Source organism: Rattus norvegicus, chromosome 4, assembly GCF_036323735.1.
Source record: "Rattus norvegicus strain BN/NHsdMcwi chromosome 4, GRCr8, whole genome shotgun sequence".
NCBI classification, from domain to species: Eukaryota; Metazoa; Chordata; class Mammalia; order Rodentia; family Muridae; genus Rattus; species Rattus norvegicus.
In genome coordinates, this window is record NC_086022.1 from 126190706 (window position 1) to 126214351 (window position 23646).

At 41.6% G+C, this 23646-nt stretch overlaps 1 protein-coding gene across 7 annotated transcripts in view; it reads left to right on the plus strand.

Annotated features, from left to right (window-relative positions):
- The window catches only part of Nr2c2 (nuclear receptor subfamily 2, group C, member 2), a 56593-nt gene that overhangs the window by 23356 nt on the left and 9591 nt on the right, over positions 1–23646 (plus strand). For 3 of the 7 annotated variants that reach the window (XM_039108274.2, XM_039108269.2, XM_039108275.2), the window contains 12 exons: positions 5107–5146; positions 5748–5858; positions 10009–10209; positions 12631–12733; positions 14528–14707; positions 16698–16845; positions 17511–17604; positions 18404–18537; positions 19230–19407; positions 20422–20543; positions 22275–22414; positions 23273–23410. In XM_039108274.2, coding sequence (XP_038964202.1) covers positions 5787–5858; positions 10009–10209; positions 12631–12733; positions 14528–14707; positions 16698–16845; positions 17511–17604; positions 18404–18537; positions 19230–19407; positions 20422–20543; positions 22275–22414; positions 23273–23410 — 1510 coding nt within the window. In that variant the 5' untranslated portion in view covers positions 5107–5146; positions 5748–5786. Of the gene's footprint in view, positions 1–3374; positions 3455–5106; positions 5147–5747; positions 5859–10008; positions 10210–12630; positions 12734–14527; positions 14708–16697; positions 16846–17510; positions 17605–18403; positions 18538–19229; positions 19408–20421; positions 20544–22274; positions 22415–23272; positions 23411–23646 lie in introns of those variants that run through there. The other 4 variants (XM_039108273.1, NM_017323.2, XM_039108276.2 and 1 more) reach the window with 2 other exon arrangements.

Sequence of the window (23646 nt, forward strand, 5' to 3'; positions counted from 1 at the left end):
TGTCCTTGGGCATATGGGCTTATAAGTTAACTTTAGCTCTTAGAGACAGCAAGCAAAGTCCATTCTGCTGTTCTTGGAGTGGTTTTTGAATGTAGTGCAGACCATATGTTGTTGCCTGTGCTTCAGAGATTCCATATCTACAGAAATACTAGCTTTAGCATAGTGAAGTTGAAGATACTATATGCAGACTGTCCATGTTCTCCAAAACTTCTCTCTATGCCATGTACTTTAAAAATTACTTCTAGTTGTTTATTCTCCATAGTAACATTCTGCGAATTCACTAAAGAGAGGTGATCTGTAAAGGGAAGGGGAGAGGGGAGAGGGTTTAACAAAACCACAGGAGTCTAGGTAAAGGAAGCCTTGGTAAAATAACATACATCTTCCAGAAGTAGGTTATCATGGTAGTCAACACACTGTTTCAGCAGCTAGCTGGAAGAACAGCAGAAACATTTCGATTTTGCTTCCTTGGTTACAGTGAATGATTGTACACTTGACCTTCACCAAAGCAAGGTCACAGAAAGGGTATCTCTAAACAACCTTGTATGGTATGGTAAATTGAATCTGCACAGCAGAGTTTGAAGGCTATCCACCAACCCCTGGCTGATTTGGTGTTACTATGGCTTGGCAAGTTGCTGAAGAAAAAAAAATATAAATAAAGCCTTTGGGAACAATTGGCGCGTGCGCATGCGTGCATGCATGCTCGCACTCGTGTTTGCATGGTTGCATGCACGGGCACACTGGTGGGGTGGAGAGGAATAGAAGAAAGCAAACCAGTGGAGCAGCACAGGAATCTTCTCTAGTTGTACTTGTATATGTGTGAACATGCAGAGCAGGGGTGGAGGAGTGGTGCTCTCTCTAAGCATTGTATTTCAGTAGAAATTTGTTTCCAAAGCTGAAATGCACAGTATTTAGAACTCAGTTGTATATTTGGAAGAATCTAGCAGGCTTTTTTCTTTTTAGAAACTAGTGTGAGTGTGGTGAATACATTGCTTGTTTTGGCAGGTAATTCGCCTATGAACAAGAGATTATGAACCAAATTGCAATTAAATATCATACCATTTTACATAATTGTGAGATAGAGTTGTTGGTTTTGTTTTTTTTCAGTTTCAAGACAAGATCTCCTTTGTCACCCACCTAGCCTGAACTCATGATCCTTCTGCTTTATAGGTGTGTGTGTGTGTGTGTGTGTGTGTGTGTGTGTGTGTGTTTTCACCTATGTTGTTTAAATTTGAGCCTTTAAAGGCTTCTAGTGCTGAACTTGTAGGTCATCAAGAGAGCAAAGCTCATCAGCTGGACTGAGAACTTTCCAGTCCTTTGTGTTACACAGGAGTTGTCCTGGTTAGCTTTTGTCAAGTTGAGAAGGAACTACAGTTAAGAAAATGCCTCCATAAGAATGATCTGTGGGCAAACCAGTGGCGCATTTTCTTGATTAATGATTGATATGGGTGGGCCCAGCCTGTTGTGGGTGGTACCACCCCTGGGTAGGTGGTTCTGGGGTATATAAGAATACAGATTGAGATAGCCTTGAGGAACCAGCCAGTAAGCAGCATTCCTCCATGATCTCTGCCTCAGTTCCTGCATCCAGGTTCCTGTCTTGTCTCTTGGTGATGTACTATGAGGTGTGAGGTATAAGGTGAAATAAACATTTCTTCTCTAAGTTGCTTTTAGTCATGGTGTTTATCACAGCAGTGGACCCCCCCCCCCCAAATAAAACAGAGGTAGACTTACAGTCCAGAAGCAGCTTATCAGTTCCCCTCTGATGAAACCTGCTACACAGGTGATGCAAACTTCAACATAGAGGGGTCACTCACTACCCAGCGACCCAAATGCCATGGCCATTTGAAACGGATACAAAAGAATATGGTTCTTTTAGCCTAGGCTGCCTGTAGCTTTTAGGCATTTGCATCATTCATTATTTCCCCTGGATGTTAAGAATTCAGAAGTTCCTGATTGAGATTTGTAACATATTAGATTTGCTGATTTTTTTTCTGTACTATGTTTGAACTGTTTTGCTCTATGAAAATCTGCACATTGAGTCCATGTTGTGCAGACATTCCTCAAACTAAATGTTTGTTTTTCAGCAGGTGACTGTGTGGGAAGCAGTGCTGTGCAGTGATGAAAGAATGTGAGAAAATCTGAACTTACATTTTGAGACCCCATCCATGTCCTTGGTTTATATAATAAACTTCCAAGGGAGGCACTGAGCTGTGCTCACACAGTGTCTAATTAGCAGGGTCCAAACTCATGGCTGCAACACAGACTTCTTATTCTTTCCCTAAGATAGCATTGTTCATTCATTAAGCAAGCATTCACTGTATGCTCAGAAGAGAAATAGTCATTGAACAGATAGGGTAGTGCCCTGTGAAGAGTGCCAGTATCCAGGATTGGAGCCTACAGGAGACAATCAAGCCAGTTTGAGAGACATTAAAGGCAGGCTACAGAAACAGGGCTTTAATTAGACTATGGAGATAGCAAAGATGGCCTGTGTGTTGGAAATACATGTATAACTTTAGAAAGAAGTGAAGTTCAACAGCTGCCTGCCTTCACCTTTAAGTCTAAGCTGCAAGCCATGTAAAGGTCTGTGCCCAAACATACCTGTACACCTTCATAACCAACTTTGCACATAGTTTCACAGAATCCTTGAATTGTATTTTGATAGTGTCTTTGTCTTGGTCAGGTTTTATTCCTGCAAAAACATTATGACTAAGAAGCAAGTTGGGGAGGAAAGGGTTTATTCAGCTTACACTTCCATATTGCTGTTCATTACCAAAGGAAATCAGGACAGGAACTTACCACAGGGTAGGAATTTGGAGGTAGGAGTGGATGGATACAGAAGCCATGGAGGAATGCTGCTTACAGGCTTGCTTCCCCTGGCTTGCTCAGCTTGCTTTCTTACAGAACCCAAGACAACTAGCCCAGGGATGGCACCATCCAAAATGGGCTGGGTCCTCCCCCTTCATCACTAGTTGAGAAAATGCCTTACAGCTGGATCTCATGGAGGCATTTTCTCAAGGGAGACTCTTTTTCTCTGTGATAACTCTAGCTTGTGTCAAGTTAATATGTAAAACCAGCCAGTACAGTCTCCTCCCATCCCACCCCAAAATGGGTTTTCCCTGTGTAGAACAGTCTGGCCTTAAACTCAGAGCTCCACCTGCCTCTGTCTCCTGAGTGCTGGGATTAAAGGCATATGCTTTTACATAGTCCAGATTTCTTGTTCCAGTCTCTCTACCCACAGTATCCTTGGTTGTTGGGATTATAGGTGACTGTCACCACACCCAAATAAGCATTGCTAGGGATTTGAACCTGGGGGCCCTTTCATACAAGACAAGGCTCTACCATTGACCCACAATCTCAGCAAGTATATGCTTACACAGGTAAAGAAGCCAGATTCCAGAGAGATAGCCTGTACTTGGACCAGACTGCAGAGCTTAAAAACAGCCCAGCTCAGGTTCAGGTATGATATAGGCCCAATGGTTGCTGTAGTTTTGTGATTTGAAAATCTTTTCTGGGTCTCTATAAAATATTTTTGAACACACTTGGTTATTTCAAAGACAAATTTGTTAGTGTAATTTATATATAAATTTTAATTGTTAGTGATTATATATATACACATATGCATGCATATATATATTCTATTAATTGTAAAACTCAATGAATTATCACAGAATGTTTCCATGTAACTACAACCTAGGTTGAGAATAGGCGGTGTAGAATGTAGCTGATTTGGTAGAGTGCTTGCCTAATTTATACAAAGCACCCATCTGTAATCCCAGTATGTGGGAGGTGGAAGCAGGAAGATCGGACATTCAAAAATTATCCTTGGCTACATAATGGGCTTGAAGCTAGCCTGACCTATATGATAACCTGTCTCTGAAGATAGAAAGGGATGGATTGTTTTGTTCTGGATTCCTTGAATTTTACATGGATTTTAGGACTAGCAGATCAATACATGGAGAGAAAAGAACACCTCGGTTTTCAGCGGGGATGACATTGAATCTGTCAGTTTAGGAAGCAGTGCCTATTAGCATTGTGTTCTGATCTGAACATAGATGTCTTTCTACTTAGGCTGTTTTAATTCTTTCAGTGGTATTTTCTGGGGATTTGTTTGTTTTCTTTTTCTTTCTTTCTTTCCTTCTTTTTTTTTTTTTTTTTTTTTGCCTTTTGGGGGGGTGGAGAAGAACAAGTTCTCACTCTAGTCTAAGCTGGTTTATGCATCTCTGATTGGCCTCAAACAGCAATCCACTGGTCAAGTTCCTGGGATTACATGTCTGAGCCATCACACCTGGATTGTTTATACTTCGTTAAATTTACTCCCATGTTCTGTTCTTTTTTATGTTATATCATCAGTGAGATTATTTTCTTAATTTTGTTTTTAGATTGCTATTCTCAGTGTATAGAAATGCAGTTAATCTTGTACCTCCAACCTTGGAATTCTGACTAGTTGTAAGGAATTTTTGTGGGTTCTGTAATATTTTTATGTAATAACATTCAATATGCATAATAAAATTTTTTACAATCATGGTATATATCAGCTTCCCTCATCTATCCTTTCTCTCCCCCACTCCCCCCCTTTAGTTTTTTCTCTCTCCCTAGTTTCCCAGCTAGGAGTCCTAGTACATTTACACAGTAGCGAAAGCATCCCTGGTCTGCTTTCTCATCTTGGGGGAAAACTTTTGTCCTCTATCTTTACCAGATTGAGTGCTTTCTTTGTTTCATTGGTTTTTTTGGTTTTTGGGTTTTTTTTTCTTTTAAATCATGAAAGGGTGTTATGTTTTTATCAAGTGCTTCCTGTCTGTTTTGTCCATTGAAGTGATCTTGCAACTCTTGCTGAACTGTAATTTTCATGCACTGAACCAGTTTTGCATCCTTTAGGTAAGCTGCACTTAGGCATGCTACTGGATTCAGTTTGCTTTCTTTTGTTGAATTTTTACATCTATATTTGTAAGATAATTTTCATGACATCTTATAAGATGTTGAGCAATATTGGCCTCACAGAACAAATTAGGGAATATATTTTAGGGTGTGGGAAACATGCAACCTTTGTATGGCATGATACTGGTTTATGATATACTTTTAATCTAGGAAAATGCTGTCTTCTTACTTCAGGTACCCAGGTGACCACTCAGCACGTTGATCCTCGCCTTTGGTAGGTACTGACTAAGTACGAGAGAGACCCTTGTGTTCATGGTGAACTTTGCCCAACTTGGTTCTGCCGGAATCTAGGAGGTTGCCAAACCTTTCCATAAATGCTGCTCCCAGTAACTTTCAGGGCTGTGCTGATTCCGTGTCATCCATCCCTTGCAGTGTTGTGAAAGCCTTTCTATTAAAAGTTATCATAAAAAGAGAATGTTATAGCTGACTTTGGAAACAGTAGAAAAACTTCAAATAGAATCTCTTTTAAAAGTTATTCTGGTAGCTTTTTTTTAAAAGGTCATGAAAAGCAGAACTGAGTTGGTTTATCCTATGTTTTCAACATCAGAAGCAGCTATTTAAGATGTTTTCTTAGGACCATCATGGGCAGTATCTCACCATTTCCTTTGCTGTACTGTGTTGACAACATGCTCTTGCTAGTCATGGTTGTGCACACTTGTAATCCTGGTATATGGGAGGTAGAAACAGGAGGGTCAGTAGTTCAATAGTTTGAGGCCAGCATGGTCTTTATAAAACCTTGCCTTAAAGAAAGAAAGAAAAGTGTAGTTCTTAGGAAATCACTGGGTGCCTTCCTAAACCCATGTTCTTATCCACAGGTACCACGTACACAGACCTCTCGGCCGGAATCTCCAGGGATGACCAGCCCCTCCCCGCGCATCCAGATAATTTCCACCGACTCTGCGGTAGCCTCACCTCAGCGCATTCAGGTACTCATGTCGGTTCCACTGGGTTTCTTTACTCTGTCCAAAACCAAACCTGCCTAAGGGATTCACTTCCGAGTATTTACCTCTTGGTACCAAGCACAGTGTGAGCTCAATCATTTAGAAAGATGATTTATATTTGTTTAATTACTTTTAAAGCAAAAGTGTGAACTATTGCTTCAAAATACTGGATGATATACCATTATTTACTTGCTTCCAAATTGAGAGGCAATATATATTTTATTAGGATCAGGGACCCCTTGCTTTTGTAGTCACATCCAGTGCCCCCACTTAATAGGTTTTTCAGTCAGGGCAATTAACAATTTTAATGTTTTACTTTTCTATTTGGAAAATATAGATAATAGTAGATCTTTTAAAAGGCTTAGAAAGGCATCTTATACATAATCATGTTTAATATGTATTATCAGTGCAAGGTAACTATTATTACTATTATTAACTATTACTTAAGCAGGGGCAGGGCTGCAAATCTGCCTTTAATCCACTGAATATTTTTCTGTTCTTTTGAACAAAAAGACTTAGGGGATTATAGCAAGAAGCTGGGAGGAATGGATAAAGCATTTGCTATTTAACTAACCAGCTAAATCAGAGCACATGAACAGGGATGAACAACTGAAAAAAACATTTGCAGGTAAAAGCACTTGCCAAGAAACTATGGTGACTTGAGCTCAGTCCCTGAACTAACACAGGAAGGAGGAAAGAACAGATCCTCAAAAGTTGTCCCCCTATCTCTACACGGGCACCATGGCATGTATGCAGCTTCATTCATAAACAAATCACACACACACACACACACACACACACACACACTCACAATGATAAATAAGAAAACATTTTTTAAGTTTTCTTTTTCTCTTCCTTTTTATTTAGATTTTGTTTTTAAAAGTAAAATAACTTCTCAGTTGTCAGTGTTAATACAGATGCCTCAGTGGCATCCTCATTCCTACCCATGCTTTGTCAGTGAACATTGCACCTCTGGAGCCTGAATAGAGAATGTAGTTTTAGTATTTCAGTGTATGAGAGCAATGGCTTCTCTAGTAAGGCTGAGACTGAAAGATGTCAGATTAGACCGTGTTTAACCTGAATTAAACAGACCTAGGATCCAGTCTTATAACCTAGGGAGAGTTTCTAAAACCTTCTGTATGGTTTCACTGTAGATACAGACTGCAGAAGGATGAACTGTGATAAGGTCTGAACCCCGTAAACGGGTACCAGGAAATGCTAGCAATTGTGCTGTAAGAGTTTTTGCTTGCTTTTTGTTTTGCAATGGGCTCTCCTGAAGCTATGCTGACCTCAAACTTTCTGTGTAGCTGAGGTTGGCCTTGAACTCCTGATTCTGCCTCCACATCCCCAGTACTGGAATTACAGGTTTGTGCCAACATACCTGGCTTTGTGCTTATAGCTTTTAATATCCTATTTAATACTGCTTCAAATTTACAGAAAATAGTAAAGTTAAATGGTTATAACCTTTACTCAGATTCACTAGTTGTTTGCTATCCGGTTCTGAATGTGTATTATATATAATACTTATTCATTTGATCATATGTGGCAGTCATCATTTCTTTGCACTGGATCAATCATACAGATTTCTTAAGAATGATGGCATTCTCTTTCATAATCATAATAATGAAGAAATATTAATACTGAAACATACCATTGTAGGCAACAAAGCCACATTTCTAGACCTTCCTGCTTAAAAAAAATGTTAAGGAATTTTGTTTTTAATTTTATATTATAATTTGAGACAAGACCTCTCATAAATTCTGGAACTTGTAAATTCGACTAGCTTAGCTGGCCAGGAAGCCCTTGGGACCTCCCTTTCTCCACTCCTAACTCTGGTGCTGTGGCTACAGGTGTTCTCTGCCATGCCCACCTTTTATATGGGTATTGGGAATCTGACCTCAGGTCCTCATGCCTGCACTGGAAACACTTCATTAACTGAGCCATCTCCTCAGCCTCTCCTACATAAGGATCAACAGTATGTGCATCTTCTGCCCTTTGGTCAGTTGGTCGGTCGGTCGGTCAGTCGGTCGGTCATTCATTCATTCATTCAGTTTTAAAGGTGGTTTCATATTGTTTTAGTTAGGTTTCTCTTATTGTGATAGAACATACCATGACCAAAAGCAACTTGGGAAGGAAATGGCTTACATCTCTATGATGGAAGGAAGTCAGGGCAGTGTCTTAGAATTTTATTGCTATGAAGAGACCATGACCATGGCAATTCTAATAAAGGAAACATTTAATTGGGGCTGGCTTAAGAGTTTCAGATGTTTAGTCCATTATCATCATGGCAGGAAGCGTGGTAGCCTGAAGGCAGATATGGTGCTAGAGAAGGAGCTGAGAAGTCTACATCTTGATCCTAAGGCAGTGAGAAGGAAACTCTTCTGCACCAGATGGAGCTTGAGCACTAGGAACCTTCTAAGCCTGCCTACACAGTGACACACTTCCTCTAATAAGGCCATACCTATTCCATCAAGACCACACCTCCTAATAGTGCCACTTCCCACGGACCAAGCATATTCAAACCTAACTCAGGCAAAGATCGAGGAGGGACATTCCTTATTGGCTTGCTTCCCATAGCTTGTTCAACCTGCTTTCCTGTACAGCCCCAGGACCACCTGCCCAGAGGTGGCTGGACCCTCTCACATCACTCATTAATCAAGAAAAGAGTCCACAGGCTTGTCTACAAGCCAAACTTCAGGAGACATTTTCACAATTAAGATTTCCTTCTTCCTCTATAAGTCTAGGTTTGAGTTAAGCTGTCAGAAAACCAACTGGCACACACAGTACAAAGCAGATGCCCCTATTTCTACTGAGCACCTAGTTGATAACCCATTTTGCCACACTGTCCCTAAAGGCATACTGATTTATGTTTCTATCAGTCTATCCTGGAAACATCTGTTTCTCCATACTTACTATGATGTTGTACTTTTTACTGTCTGTTTGCTAAATGGTACGTCAGTGCTGTGTAGCTTTTATATGTGTACAAATGTACATAATAAAATAAACTATCGTTTTTGTGTATATTTTCACGTTTTATAAGCAAAAAAAGTAGTTTTCCCCATCCTTCCCTGTATTCTTACTCCCTTTATTTTTCAATCTTTTGTAAATGATATCTAATTTATATTTTTTTTTAATTTTTTTTTATTTATTCATTTATTATATATAAGTACACTGTAGCTGTCTTCAGATACACCAGAAGAGGGCATCAGATCTCTTTACAGATGGTTGTGAGCCACCATGTGGTTGCTGGGAATTGAACTCATGACCTCTGGAAGAGCAGTCGGGTGCTCTTAACCGCTGAGCCATCTCTCCAGCCCATTTTTTTTTTTTTTTAAAGTTTTTTTTTTTTTTTTTTTGGTTCTTTTTTTTTTTTTCGGAGCTGGGGACCGAACCCAGGGCCTTGCGCTTCCTAGGTAAGCGCTCTACCACTGAGCTAAATCCCCAGCCTAATTTATATTTAAATTCATTTCAAAGTATTTAAATATATACTTTATGATCCAAAGGGTAAGTGAGTATATATATGGTAAGGCATAACTGCTGTTCCCAAGTGTCTGTGGTCCTTCAGCTGAATATCTGCCTTATAGGAAAGATTACTATGTATTTAGGAAGTAGTATGGAAACCATCTGTAATTGGGAAATAATTCTGGTTTAATTGAGGTTCTGGTTGTAGTTTCCTGCTGTACTTCATCTTCCTAATGGAAAATGTTGGGGTTCTGCAGAATTATACTTTGGGGTGTTTGTTCCAGCTTTCTGATTAGCTCTAGCTGAGCAGATGGCTTTAGATGTCATTATACACCAGTGACTGCCAAATAACTAGCCAAGACTTTTGCTGTGAGCCCCACCAAGCCTAAGGTAAGATTGCTGTAATGACTGTCCTTAGCCTGTGTTTTATTCAAAAGTATATTGTTTTGACTTCTATTTCAGTCTCACTGAGTTTGAAAACATACTTCATACGCTTTCCACTCTGCAAATTTTTTTACAGTGTCAAGTTGATGGTGGTGATTAGCCATCACAACCGGTGCAATATAGCTTAGACCACCATTGATTCTAGTGATCACCTCCTAAGCACTGTGTGCAAGTGCAGACAGGTCTGAAGACATACCATACAAAGGGGCTTCCATGTTGTATCTTATAGATTGTAACAGACCAGCAGACAGGACAAAAGATCCAGATAGTCACCGCAGTGGACGCCTCTGGATCCTCTAAACAGCAGTTCATCCTAACCAGCCCAGATGGAGCTGGAACTGGGAAGGTGATCCTGGCTTCTCCGGAGACATCCAGTGCCAAGCAGCTCATATTCACCACCTCAGACAACCTTGTCCCTGGCAGGATCCAGGTAAGGCTCATCGACAAGTGGTTGTTTCCAAACAGATACTGAACCACTTCTCAGCTCAGTTTTGCTTTGCCTTGGAATCTAAATCCACATCTAAGAGACCCTAACCTTAACCTTAACAGGGAGAGCCTTTGGGAATTTACAGTAAATTGACTGGCCACACCCAGAAGACAAGCAGGAACAGTTAAATGGATATAAGCTAATCCAAAGAAAAGATACTGGCATAGGCAAGGTGATATAGTAAGGCCACTGGAAAATTGTTCTTAAAAGGCCACATAATGGAAACCATTAGCTTCCGATATCTTTAAGGCACCCTCTAGAGCTAACCACTCTTACTTCAGTTTAATATAGGTGGCCAAGCCTAAGTCCAGCTCTTCATTCTGATCCTTACATATTTTCCAGGAACTATTCTGTATTTCTGTCTTCTGCTCTGTCTTACTTATCTCTATTCTGAGAGGGAGGAGCAAAATGAGCATCAAGATGCAATTGGGGGCAGCCACAGTCAATCAATAAGGGCAACCACAATAAAAAACAAACAAATGGAGATGCTGAGGGAAAGCAGGACCAACTGTGAGGTTGGAGGCTCAGTGCCAAGGCCCCAGAGGAACCAGGCATAGGCATGTTTTCACATAGTCTATATTACATATTACATTTTTAAAGCTTATTTCGAGACAGGGTCTTTATATAGCCCTGGCTGTCCTGGAACTCACTATATAGACCATGCTGGCCTCAAAGTCACAGAGATCTGCCTGCTTCTTCTGCCTCCTGAATACTTGGATTAAAGGTGCATGCCACTATATCGGGCTAGATTTTCGTTTTTAAATTTCTGGTGAATTGTATATAACATAAAATTTACTGTCTTAACCAGTATTGTATCCCTATCTGTAAATCCTTTCATCTTCCCAAACTGAAACACTGTACCTGTTGGGGCTCTCACACACAAGCCACAGTGGAAATATGGGAGAAGTTAGTGTTCTTTTCCCTTTCCCTCAATCACTCCTCTGTCAACTTCCTGCCCCCACCTCACCAGCCCTCAACCCCTTGTAAATATCTGTGTAGGGTATGTTCAAGTGAATATTTTTAGTAAGTTTAGATGCCAACAGAAACCTGCGAGGTATTCAGTCCCTCTAGAGCTAGAGTTGTAAGCAGTTGTGAACTTCCCAAATTTGAGTGCTAAGAACTGAATTTGAGTCTTCCATAAGAACATTATGCACTCTTAACTTCTGAGCCATCTCTTCAGACTCTCTATCTGTTTAAAATATTTTTGATTTTATATATTTTTGAATTTTACATATGAGTGCACATCTTACCATGTGTGTGGAGGTCAGGGGGAAACTTATGAGAGTTGGCTCTCTCTTAGCATGTGAGTTCATTTAGCAGCAGGTGCTGGTGCCTCTTCCCCCTGAGACATTTTGATGGTCCTTCATTTTATTTTTGATATGTCTCTTTGAACCTAGAATACACTAATTTGGAAAGGCTGCCTGGCTGACAGGAAGCCTGGTGATCCAAGCTTAGGTTTTATGCTTACACAACAAGATCTTTACTAACTGACCATCTGGCAGCCCTTGTTTTTTATCTTTTCATCTATTGGTTGACACCTGGTTAGTCAGGTTAGTTTGGCTATTACTGATGTGTGGGGCATTCCTTCTGCTATAGAGAGAAACTTGAGAACCTCCTTTTCCCCTTGATGAGCTAGACTTAAACAGCCAGTGTGTTCTGCTTTCAGAAGTGTCCTCTGAGATAGCTAGCAGTGCAGCTAGCAAGCTGTATCTGTCATATCTTCCTCCTCCCAAAAAAGTGTGTTCAGATCTTTTGATGTTAAATTTTCCATATGGTTCCATCTTGCGAGATACATTTGAAGGTTAATATTATGTGCTCAAATTAAGTACACTTGTAAAATAACCATTCTTTAAACTTTCTCAGCTTGATATAGTTGTTTTCTCCTAGACAGATATCACTGTTTGTAATCTAAAGGGTTACCTACAAGTGAGAGGAAATAGCAGGCCTCTGCTGTCATCTGTACTGTTCCATCTATCCATTACCAGGCGCTTCAACAAGCAGTCCATTCAGGAAAGCCTGGATATAGCTATGACACACACACCAGGTTGCATATTTCCATGTTGTTTGATGGGATGAGAAACATAGCTGAAGAACCTTGCCTGTCTTTACCTTAGAGAATCCATATGTGATCCCTATGTGGCCTCCAGTCTTGGTGATAGTCACAAGATAGAAGAGCAGTCACTGACATGTGCAGGCCAGTGGAGAAGCAGAATTACCTGGCTGCTGAATGGAGAAGCTGTCAGAGTAATCCCAGTTCTGCCTAGAGTTCTTTTTGTTTAGATGCCCAAGACTGGGAATGTACAGCTAGATTTTACTTTACTTATCTAGCTTTTAATTGGTACTGTCTGTTTGCCAACATCTTAGATCGTCACGGATTCTGCTTCTGTGGAGCGATTGCTGGGGAAGGCAGACGTCCAGCGGCCCCAGGTGGTGGAGTACTGTGTGGTCTGTGGTGACAAAGCCTCTGGTATGTAACTCCGACTTCTGGCATGTATCATGGAGCAACATGACCTTTTATAGGGTAGGGAGATTGTTAGTTGAGGAAGAACCTCATACAATAAGCAAAGTAATTTGTCAAGCTGATAGGAAAAGTCAAGAAACTCTGTTTCTAAGTGTTTATATGCTATTAAGTAAAAATTTTTTTCTCACCTTGTTTGTATCTCCTAAGGTGTTGTGTATATAATTCCCCCCATCCAAATTGTCTCACTTTTCTTTTTATCCTTTCACTGAACCCTGTGTGATAACCTTCTACGATGGAGTAGGAACCATACAGTCCCCCTAGGAGAAGTGTCATGCATGCCTCTGTGTATGTGTGTGTACACTTGAAGACCCAAGGCCTCTAGTGAATTATTTAAATCTGTTTCTGGTGTCCTTCAAGGAGAGCCCAAAGGCTTCTGAAGTTAGTGCTCTGATGGAGACAGGAGGCTTGCTAGCACTGGGGAGCCATAGAAGGTAGCGAAGCAGCAAGGCAGGCAGTGGAAATGAAGAAGCTCAGGTCAGAGAATCTGGGCATAGACCTGAGTTCTGAGGCATCTTTTTGCCACTCACAGGGAGTCTGGAGGGCTTTTTGTCCTGGATTTCATTTTATCTTTTTGAAAAGGAGGTTGGACCAAATCTAGGAAGATGTTTAGGCGAGCATCTTCAGAGGCTTTGGTTTTTCCCTTTAAGCTGGTTCTATCATTTCTCTGCCATTGGTACCTGCTTCTGATTACCTTTTCTTTGTCTTGGTAAAGCTAGTCCATTCTACCACTTAAAGACCCATCTTCCACTAGAAGCAGGTAGACAGTGCTGCCACTGGTTCTGATTGCCTTTCTCCAGGCTGTCCTAGACATCTTGTACATAATTCTATAATCAAAAGGGACTTTCTCATTGGAGTGTTTGAACAAAATGTCTGCTAAACAAGGAGACATACTGCAGATTTTTATTACATGAAGTAGGAACAGAAACAGCCAGAGACTTCCTGGTTTCCTTGTTGATCAGGACTCTTCTGAGCTTCAAGGAAAGGCCTCATCATATAGCCTTATAGTGCCACTGTTTCCAGCTCTTAGAAGTCACCCAGATAACAAATTCAAGGAGACATTATAAAAAAAAGGTCAAGGCAGTATTGGTATGGGGTCATTTCAGTACCATAGTGCTTCAAAGGAAAAGGAAAATGAGATCCTCCAAGTAACCTCTGTAGTCAGTGTGAACAGTGATGCTATGACGTTTCCTAATGTTTGAGCTGTAGGCTTGGCCTCTGGAAGCAAGAGAAGCCCAGAATGTATAAGGTTGTGATGTACAGTAGCACTTTATCAGCTAAGAAGGATGAGCTGAGGTCATTGGCTAAAGCCTGAGTAGATGAGAGTAGAGAAATGAGCTGTGATTTGTAACCATGTTCCCTGAAGGGCCTCAAGCAGGGGTGCTTATGGACAAGGACATTGATTCTGAGAGCAAGCAAGAATGTAGGAATGACAGACTGTGGGTGGGCACCGAGCTGCTTCTATAGTCAAGGTGTGCACACTGGAGCAATGTTACCTGAGCTACTCTGTATGTTGGGATGGTTGTGTGCCAAGAGCAGTTACATCATATATGAGCTTTGGATTTCTATCATGAGCTTACAAGGTTTCTGTAGCGATAAGGACATAGAGGTAGACATATTGTTGGGCTGCCATTAACCCCCGTGCTGACAACATCTGACAGAGTGATCCCAATGGGAATAGGGTTGGAACAGTTCACCCTGCTCATGAGGAACCAGATCATGTTCTCACTCACTTCCCTTCAGGCCGACACTATGGGGCTGTCAGTTGTGAAGGTTGCAAAGGTTTCTTCAAAAGGAGTGTGAGGAAGAATCTGACCTATAGCTGTCGTAGCAGCCAAGACTGCATCATCAACAAGCACCACCGCAACCGCTGCCAGTTCTGCCGGCTGAAGAAGTGCCTGGAGATGGGCATGAAGATGGAGTGTGAGTAGCGCCGTGCTAGTAGATGCCTGCTGAACGGGGGTTGCTGACCTTTGACTTTAAGGGGGTGGGAGGAAGAGGTGGTGGAAATACTCAGAAAAGCTTCACTGTGCTTTACCTTCTGGGCAGCCAGGTAATCCAGAGCTGACACTGTTGGGTTTTGACAGTCTACATGGTATATATGAAAATCCCTTTCCAAAGGAGTCAGAAAACAGAACAGGAGGAATGGAAAGTAGATAATACCAGCTCAGAGTAAAGCTGAGACCAAGGCTAAAGGGTTACCAGAAACAGTTCCTCTCGCAATCCCTGGGCCTCATCTGTGACCATCACTCCTTCCTTTGCTATAGCCTCTGAGTTCTAAAGAATGCCCCCTAGTGGGAGCAGCCACAAAAGGGCTGAAACCCCCATCTCAACAGTGTTCTGAAACTAATCCCATATCCACTAGGACCTTTCGTTTCATTGGATCAGTTTCTAATGGTGAAATGATAAGGTCCCAAAATAGGCAACACAGAAAAGTCACAGTGAGAAACTTGCTCTTAGACGTACACCAAGGATGGAAAGGAACAAGAGGCAGGACCCACACCAACCAGGCTAATAGTGCCACATGGCGAGAAAAAAGTGCCCTTTGGGTTGGGGATTTGGCTCAGTGGTAGAGCACTTGCCTAGCAAGCGCAAGGCCCTGGGTTCAGTCCTCAGATCCGGAAAAAAAAAAGTGCCACATGGCTCCTGGGAAGATTAGAGCCAGTGGATTTCATTATTGTTTCCTATTCTAGGAATGAGACAATGCAAAATTCACTGGGGAACAAGAAGCATGATGCTTGCAATCTGTACTACCACAGTCAGTACAATATATATGACTAGCTTATGGTGGAGCTGCCCTGTCATAGTTCAGGTTGTCCTTAGTTGTGAGCAGTGATGGGGTTAGACTTGGTCAACCACAGGCATATTGCAAACTCACAGTCCAACTGCATTTCAACTTAGTTGTAAGGCATCTGCACCCAAGGCTTGGTCTCTTGCTTTTAAGAACAGTTTGTGGGCTGGGGAGATGGCTACTGTACTAACATGAAGATGTGAGTTCTGATTTCAGGCACCCATGTAAAAGCTGGGTGTAGTTGTAGCACTAGGGATGAAGACAGGTGGATCACTAAAGCTTGCTGGCTATGCCGGTCTAGCCAATCAGTGGTTTTCATGATCACTTAAGGACCCTCACTGAATCAAAACAAAGGTGAAAAACAATAAAAGGAAACCCTCAGTGTTGATCTCTGGCCTCTGTACATACACAAACTACATTTCCTTCAGTTGCTTGTGACAAACATATATATTTTTAAATTATTTTTTAGTTTTAATTATGTATGTGTATGTGTCTGTGTACTGTGTACATGTGAACATAGGCACCTATTGGAGGCCTTAGATCTCCCTGGAGCAGTTGTGAGCTGTCTGAAGTGAGTGCTGGGAATTGAACTCTGGTCCTCCTTGAGAGTAATATATCTTTAACTGCCGAGCCTTCTCTAGCCCCTACACACCCATTCTTAAACTAGGTTGCTGGGAAAGAAACTGCTGGGTACAGTTAACAGCCTCCAGTTTGCTGAAGCTCTTCAGGCTGAATGAAATTGGACTTTAACAAGATGGCTCTGCCATTTGTGACATGGGATAATCTATGGGAAGGGTTCACTTGAAGATCAGCATTTCTTATCCTGGGTTGAACCCAACTAGTTAATGACAGAAGTTTAAAAAAAAGCAAACAAAAAACTAACAACAATGACAAAAAAACCAGTGGGATATGTTGGCCTCCTTAGGTCACACCAGAGTAGCAGTTTCTGAGCAGGCAACACCTGCCATCTTGAGCCTCTGTATACCTTTTGTATACCTTTGGGTTTGCATTGGGGTTATTGATTTTGACTCTTTGCATTTGCAAAGAGACAATTTCAGTATTTTATGGTGTTTATTCATTTGAATAATTTTCTCTAAATGTGAATATATGTTGTAATTTAAGCTGTACAGAGTGAACGGAAGCCCTTTGATGTGCAACGGGAGAAACCAAGCAATTGTGCTGCTTCCACTGAGAAGATCTATATCCGGAAAGACCTGAGAAGTCCTCTGATAGCCACTCCCACATTTGTGGCAGACAAAGATGGATCAAGGTCAGTCCTGTTCTCAGAGTAGTACTGTATTCAGTCTCCAGACTGGCCTGAGGAAGCGCAGGTGTCCCTGGAAAGGACACACATATGGCTCTCACCTGCCCCCCATAGCCCTTGCATGTCTCACTTTCTCTTTTGATCCACTTAACATAGTTGAGGTTCGCTTCACGACACATTTGATCCTAAGGATTAGGCTTTATTCAATAACTGTCTATAGCTTAAAGTACAGGTCTTTTATTTCTTTACAATATAGAAGAAAGGATCAGATGATGCCACAAACTAGCTTGTTCATTCTTTTTAACACACTGTGTTGAACTGGTTTTAAAGAGAGCAGAAATAAGGAAAACTGGAAATCCAAAATGTATTACACAAAGAGTTGGAGTTGAGGGTCTCTGGACAGTTCTTTTAATATCAGTTAAATTTTTGGGAAGAATGGCCAGTTAGTATAGAAGGCTTAGGGGTAGGCATCTGTGTTCTGTCCTCCCTCAGCCTATAGCCTGGCTTTGTGAGGAGCTCATCAGCAAGAGCAGACAGTTGGTCACTCATCCTGGGCTGAGTGTTAGAACTTTTCTCTTGTAGACAGCCTGGCATATAGGAAGTCAGCTGAATTTCTGCAACTGTGCAGAAAATGTTAGACACTACTCTGGGTTTCTTTGTGTCTTAAATAGACAGACTGGTCTTCTTGATCCAGGGATGCTTGTGAACATCCAACAGCCTTTGATACGTGAGGATGGTACAGTTCTTTTGGCCACGGATTCCAAGGTAACATTTTCTCCTATGTGTTGCAGTGCAGGCTGCTTTTCTCAACGATACCTGCACTTTTGGCCATCCGACCCGATGCTGAAAGCATAGCCTCCTGTAGCTACGTTAACTTCTCACGATAATAGTCATCCTGGGATTCATTCTAAAGATGCTGGTGGTTTTTTAGACACTCCAGTCAGGGCTGAATGGCAGTAGTCACTCTCAGATGGCAGTTTTGTGGACATACCCTATGAATTTAATGCCCTTATTATACATATTGGCAGGCTGCCAACATGCTGGGAAGGTAGCTGTTTTTTCTAAAGCAGCCTTTTGCAAAAACTCCAGTTCCTTTCCATTAGATAATCTGTAATAGGCTGACAAATGAGCCAAAGATAATGAACTGATAGACCGAGTTGTCTCTTGGTTCAAGGGGTCATCTCCCATTGTGGCTACCCACACAGTATTCTGTGGTTCTACCATAATTTATTAATCAGTTCTGTGCTGGGTGGAGTGGCATGCTACTTAATCTGTTCTGTCATTTTATCACAATGTTATTGCATCACATATGTGGATCTGTGTGTGTGACCATAACCAAGGTACAAAAAAAAAAAAAAAACAAAAAAGAACAAAAACCTAATACATTCTTGTCTAGTTGATACACAAAAAAATCTTCTAGTGCGGCCCTTCATTCACACCTAGAAGTTGGCTTTGAATAAACATACCTTCTTGATTTCATTGTCCTTAAGTCATTCTCATGTGTGTGCTAATTTTTTAGTGTTACTATTTTTCTATACATCTATATATATAATTTGTTTAATAGGCTGAAACAAGCCAAGGAGCTCTAGGTACACTGGCAAATGTAGTGACCTCTCTGGCCAACCTGAGTGAATCTTTGAACAATGGTGATGCTTCAGAAATGCAGCCAGAGGACCAGTCTGCAAGTGAAATTACACGGTATGAGCCCCTCTGATACTCTACATTCCCCAGGCACTGTGTTGTAAGGACAAATGCCAGCATTTGGCACTTATGCTATAAATATATTTTATGTTTCGGTTTCTGGTCCTAGAAATCGACCTCTGCCTCCTATGTATAAGACAGGTGCTGTGCCAGTGAATGACATATTCAAAATATTCCAGCTTGTGTCTAATTAAAGAACTATAAAGCCAAAACAACTCCACATATCTATTGTCTTCCACATTTAACTCTGAATCTACAATGAAGGAAGACCTGCTTATATCATGTGGCATAAAGCAGTCAGAACTGCAGTTCACTCCTAATACCAGGGTCTTCACCAGACCAGTTCTTTGTCTTGAGCACTGTGAAATATACCTGCACAAAACATTATACCTCTTTCCTGTTTGTTTGCTCACACCTGTTTTCTGAGTGGTATGTGCTAGCTACTCAGGGTGTTTCTTCCCCGCAGCTTGACCCTTGTGTTTTGCTCTCCTATTCTCTGTTCTGGCCTTAGTGTCAGGCCAGATAGGTGCTTACTGGGAGCTACACAGTCCTCTGCTTGGTCCTTCTGTTAATTTGTAATACAATATTCAGACCTAGGTGTAGAGGAAAGAACATGAGATCTAAGTAGAATCGGCTAGGGCTTTCTTACTGTATTTGCCATTGATGTCTGCTTCATTTTTTGCTCATAGGGCATTTGACACCCTAGCGAAAGCACTTAATACCACAGATAGTGCTTCACCTCCAAGCCTGGCAGATGGGATAGATGCTAGTGGAGGAGGGAGTATCCATGTCATCAGCAGAGATCAGTCAACACCCATCATTGAAGTCGAAGGCCCTCTCCTTTCAGACACACATGTCACATTTAAGGTAAGTTAACATGTGTTACCTACCTCCCCTGTATGCTAGAGCCAGGTACTGTACCAATGCTAGTCTACAATTTGAAAAGTCAGACCTTCCAATGAGTTCATTTGGTAATTGTGGCAGAATCTTGAATTCCAAAGCATAGTCTTGTTGAAAGTAACCCTCCAAAGAGTGTGGCATATCGCAGCCAAGATAGACTGCCATGGTGCTAGCCACTGAGGATCAGGGGCTGGTTGCTCTGCCTTTTCCTATGACAGCAACAGAGGCTCAGTCTGGCACCTTGTTGGCCTCTCTACTATGTAGAGAAGTCATCAAATAAACTTGTTAGCAAGTAGGCAGCCAGACTGATTTTAATTATGTTGCCCACTAGAGCAATAGCCACTATCTTTGAAGAATACTAGTAGGTTCTCAGTCCTTCCCATGCGCTCTTTCTATGTCTGTCCTCCCAACAGGGCATCAGAAGGCTCTCCAGTCTATAGTCTTGACAATCTCTTGTCTCATTTCACTCTGTACTGGAGAGATCTAGTCAAGTCATTTGGGTAGATAAGGTCACTGACTACAGTTGCACAAGGCTTGCTTCTCAGGTTGCTTCCAAGACACTAGACTTTTTGAGGACATCAGAGCATACGGAGTCCTGGCAGGCTGTTCTTCAACTGAGCTGTTGTTTTGCCCAACACCTTTTCATTACCATCTTGAAGCCACCCTTAAAAACACTTGGCAGTGAATTAGGACTAATAACAATATAACAGAGTTGTTAAAGACATCTTGGTGTGGGTGAGCTGGAAAGTGTCCTATAGGCTCCTGAACCCCAATCTAGACTGCTGGACTCAAGTCACTGAGCAAGAAACCATAGGAGCTGGTGAAAGCCTTGGCTACAAGGACACACATTCCACGAGTGTGACAGGCTTTTGGAAGTTCTTTGAGATGTGAGACAGCTACTTTGGCTGTTTCTATCGTTGAAACAGGAGATAGGTTGACAAGAGCACCTGACCCTCCTGTCACACGCCTTCTGTTTTCCAGCTTACAATGCCTAGTCCTATGCCAGAGTACCTCAATGTACATTACATCTGCGAGTCTGCATCCCGCCTGCTTTTCCTCTCCATGCACTGGGCAAGGTCAATCCCAGCCTTCCAGGCACTTGGGTAAGTGGCCTTTATTCCTGGATGTCCTTGATTAGTGGGATTTGTTCTTCCATAATGGCCCACAAAGTCTCTGAGGTCCTTTCCAATGTGATTGTTCCAATTTACCTAATTAAGTGAACCAAAGTTATATGAAATGTAATCAGCAGACTGAAGGAAACGGTAGTTCTTGTTGCCAAGAACTTGTTACTAGGAGATGTATCTGGCCTTTGATAGGATGAGTGATAGAGCAATGGTTTGTGTGTCTACACATCTCCTTGTTTCACTGTTGACCAGTCTGTAAGGACCACTGGCTTGTGTCATCTCTGCAGGAAGCCCCTCCTGCTTGCTTGTTCATGAGCGTCACTGTGTTTGATGATCCTGTTTCCCTGTCAGTCCCAATGCCAGCTCTGCTACTATGCTAAGTAACTAATGTCCAGTTGGATTAAACCACCATTGTGACATGTGTCTTGGCTAGAACATAAACAACCATATGAAACTGGGAATGTAATGAATGGGTGGATGCTGCAAGGGAAACCACACAGGTAAAATGCAGGGAACTTTAGGTTGTTCACTAGTTCATAACAGTGGCCTAGGGTAAGCAGATCTGCGTTGAGAATCATTAAGAATAGCATTTGACAGCTGTTAAGGCTGTGGGAAAGTCATCTCCCTTCTTCGAATCTTCTTCCTCGTAAAATCCTTGCCAGAAGTGAGTTCTTACAAAGCTCTTAATCCAGAGCTGAACACTGAAGGGGCTCTGTAGATAGAAGTGTGCTACTGGGTTGGATGCTGTAGCATATGTCCCCCCATGTAATGGTGACAGTAGTAGTTCACCATTCTTCATTATTAAAGGAGAGATGGTTTGGTTTGTCATTCTTAGGACAGCTGGCCAGGCATTAACTGTAGAACAGACATTTGCAGATTCTTTTTTTTTTTTTTTTTTTTTTTTTTTCTTTTTTTCCGGAGCTGGGGACCGAACCCAGGGCCTTGTGCTTCCTAGGCAAGCACTCTACCATTGAGCTAAATCCCCAACCTCACATTTGCAGATTCTTAAGACTGCCTGGCCTTGCTGCCATTTGGGAGACAGCTGACATCTCGGGGTTATCAGTACTGTTACGTGAAGCTGTCCTGATGTGGAGCTAAGCAGTGATGGTCTTAGTTCCCTGAGTGGAATTTTTGTGCTTATTTTCTCATCTGAGCATTTTGAAACCTCCTCCAAATCAGTAAGCACCAAATTCAGTAAGAGACTCAAAATAAAGATAAAGTTGGAGTGTGGTTGAAGAAGATATCTGATGTTGACCTCTGGCCTAAATACAAATGTACACATGCACATATATCCATACAATCATATACATATAACCACATACACATGAAAGATGTTCTTCTTTTTTAACTGTATGTTACAGCTTGCATAAAGAGATCAGAGGAAAATTTTGGGGTATCGGTTCTCTCCACCATATGGATTTTGTGGATCAAACTCAGGTCACTTGGCTTAATGACAAACATTTTACCTGTTGAGCCACCTTGCTAGCCCCCCAAAAAGTCTTCTAATTTATCATCTAAGGGACTTTAGTTAAAACCTTCATGGACTTACTCAAGGACTTGGCCATTTTTCTGGAAATGACCTGAACATATAATAAACCATTTTTACACCCTTGCTAGATGGTGGATAGTGCTAGGGCTTTAAGTCCATAAAGCTCACACGCTTAGAGTCATTCACATGTAACACACTCAGCCTTACCCTTGTGTTCCCAGACAGGACTGCAATACCAGCCTGGTACGGGCCTGCTGGAATGAGCTCTTCACTCTTGGCCTGGCCCAGTGTGCCCAGGTCATGAGTCTCTCCACCATCCTGGCAGCCATTGTCAACCACTTACAGAACAGCATCCAGGAAGGTAGGTCCTAGGGATATGGGAGTGGAATATATCTTTATCCAATCTGTGCCTGGATCAAAGCCCAGCCTGTGTCAAGAGTTGACCCAGATGATCTTTGTAAGTGGACAAACAACTGTCCTCTAGTAGGATATACAGTGGCATCTAGTAAGTTTGATAGTCAAGTGTAATAGCAACTGTGGCAGTAGAAAATTCATTATGGCCCTGTAGAAGCTAGCCCCTATGAACTGAGGCATGAGTTATCATAAAGGAGTTAACCCTTGGCAACTGCAGGCTGAATTAGGTGCATTAACTGAGGTAATTTAACTACTCTTTAAGAAAAAAAAAAGGTTTTCTTATTTTATGTATATGAGTACACTGTAGGTCTTCAGACATACCAGAAGAGGGTATAATATCCCACTAGAGAAACAGTATGTGGTTGCTGGGAATTGAACTCAGTACCTCTGGAAGAGTTGTCAGTGCTCTTAACTGACATCTCTCCAGCCCTTAAGTACCCCTTAAAAAAAAAAAAAAGTATTTCTTGTGTATATGTGCCTGTGCCATGTGTGTGTAATGTCCAGAGATTAAAAGAGGGCATCAAGTCTCCCAGAACTGATGTTACAGATTATTGTGAGCCACTGTGTGGTCCTGGGAACTGTAACTATGTCCTCTGCAAGAACATTGAGTGCTCTTATTGAACCATCTCTCCAAGTACCTCTTAATACTTCACTTTCATCTGGAAATGCAGCTCTTTCTTGACCAGCTTAAAATGACTTGGTTCTTTTTAGAAAGTGAACTTACCCTCCATTTGTCTGTTATGCTCCTTAAAAGACTGATCTTGTTCTTAGATTTCCTCAGAGGCTTTGTGATATTTTTTTCTAGATAAGCTTTCTGGTGACCGGATAAAGCAAGTCATGGAGCACATCTGGAAGCTGCAGGAGTTCTGTAACAGCATGGCAAAACTGGATATAGACGGCTATGAGTACGCATACCTTAAAGCTATAGTTCTCTTTAGTCCCGGTAAGATACGTGGTGGGGACTTGTGACACTTTACACTGTGCCTACTGATGTTTCTGAACACAGCCATATTGTCACCAATTGTGTAGCAGAGCCCTTTAATATTTTATATAGCCCAGAGTGTTCATAATAAGTGCGTTGGCATCTAGCATCGATTGTTAAATCCTTGCTCTATAGTCCTGAAGAAATGTGCCTAGAGATTCATGTTCTGAATACATTTAATTTGTACCCCATCAAGC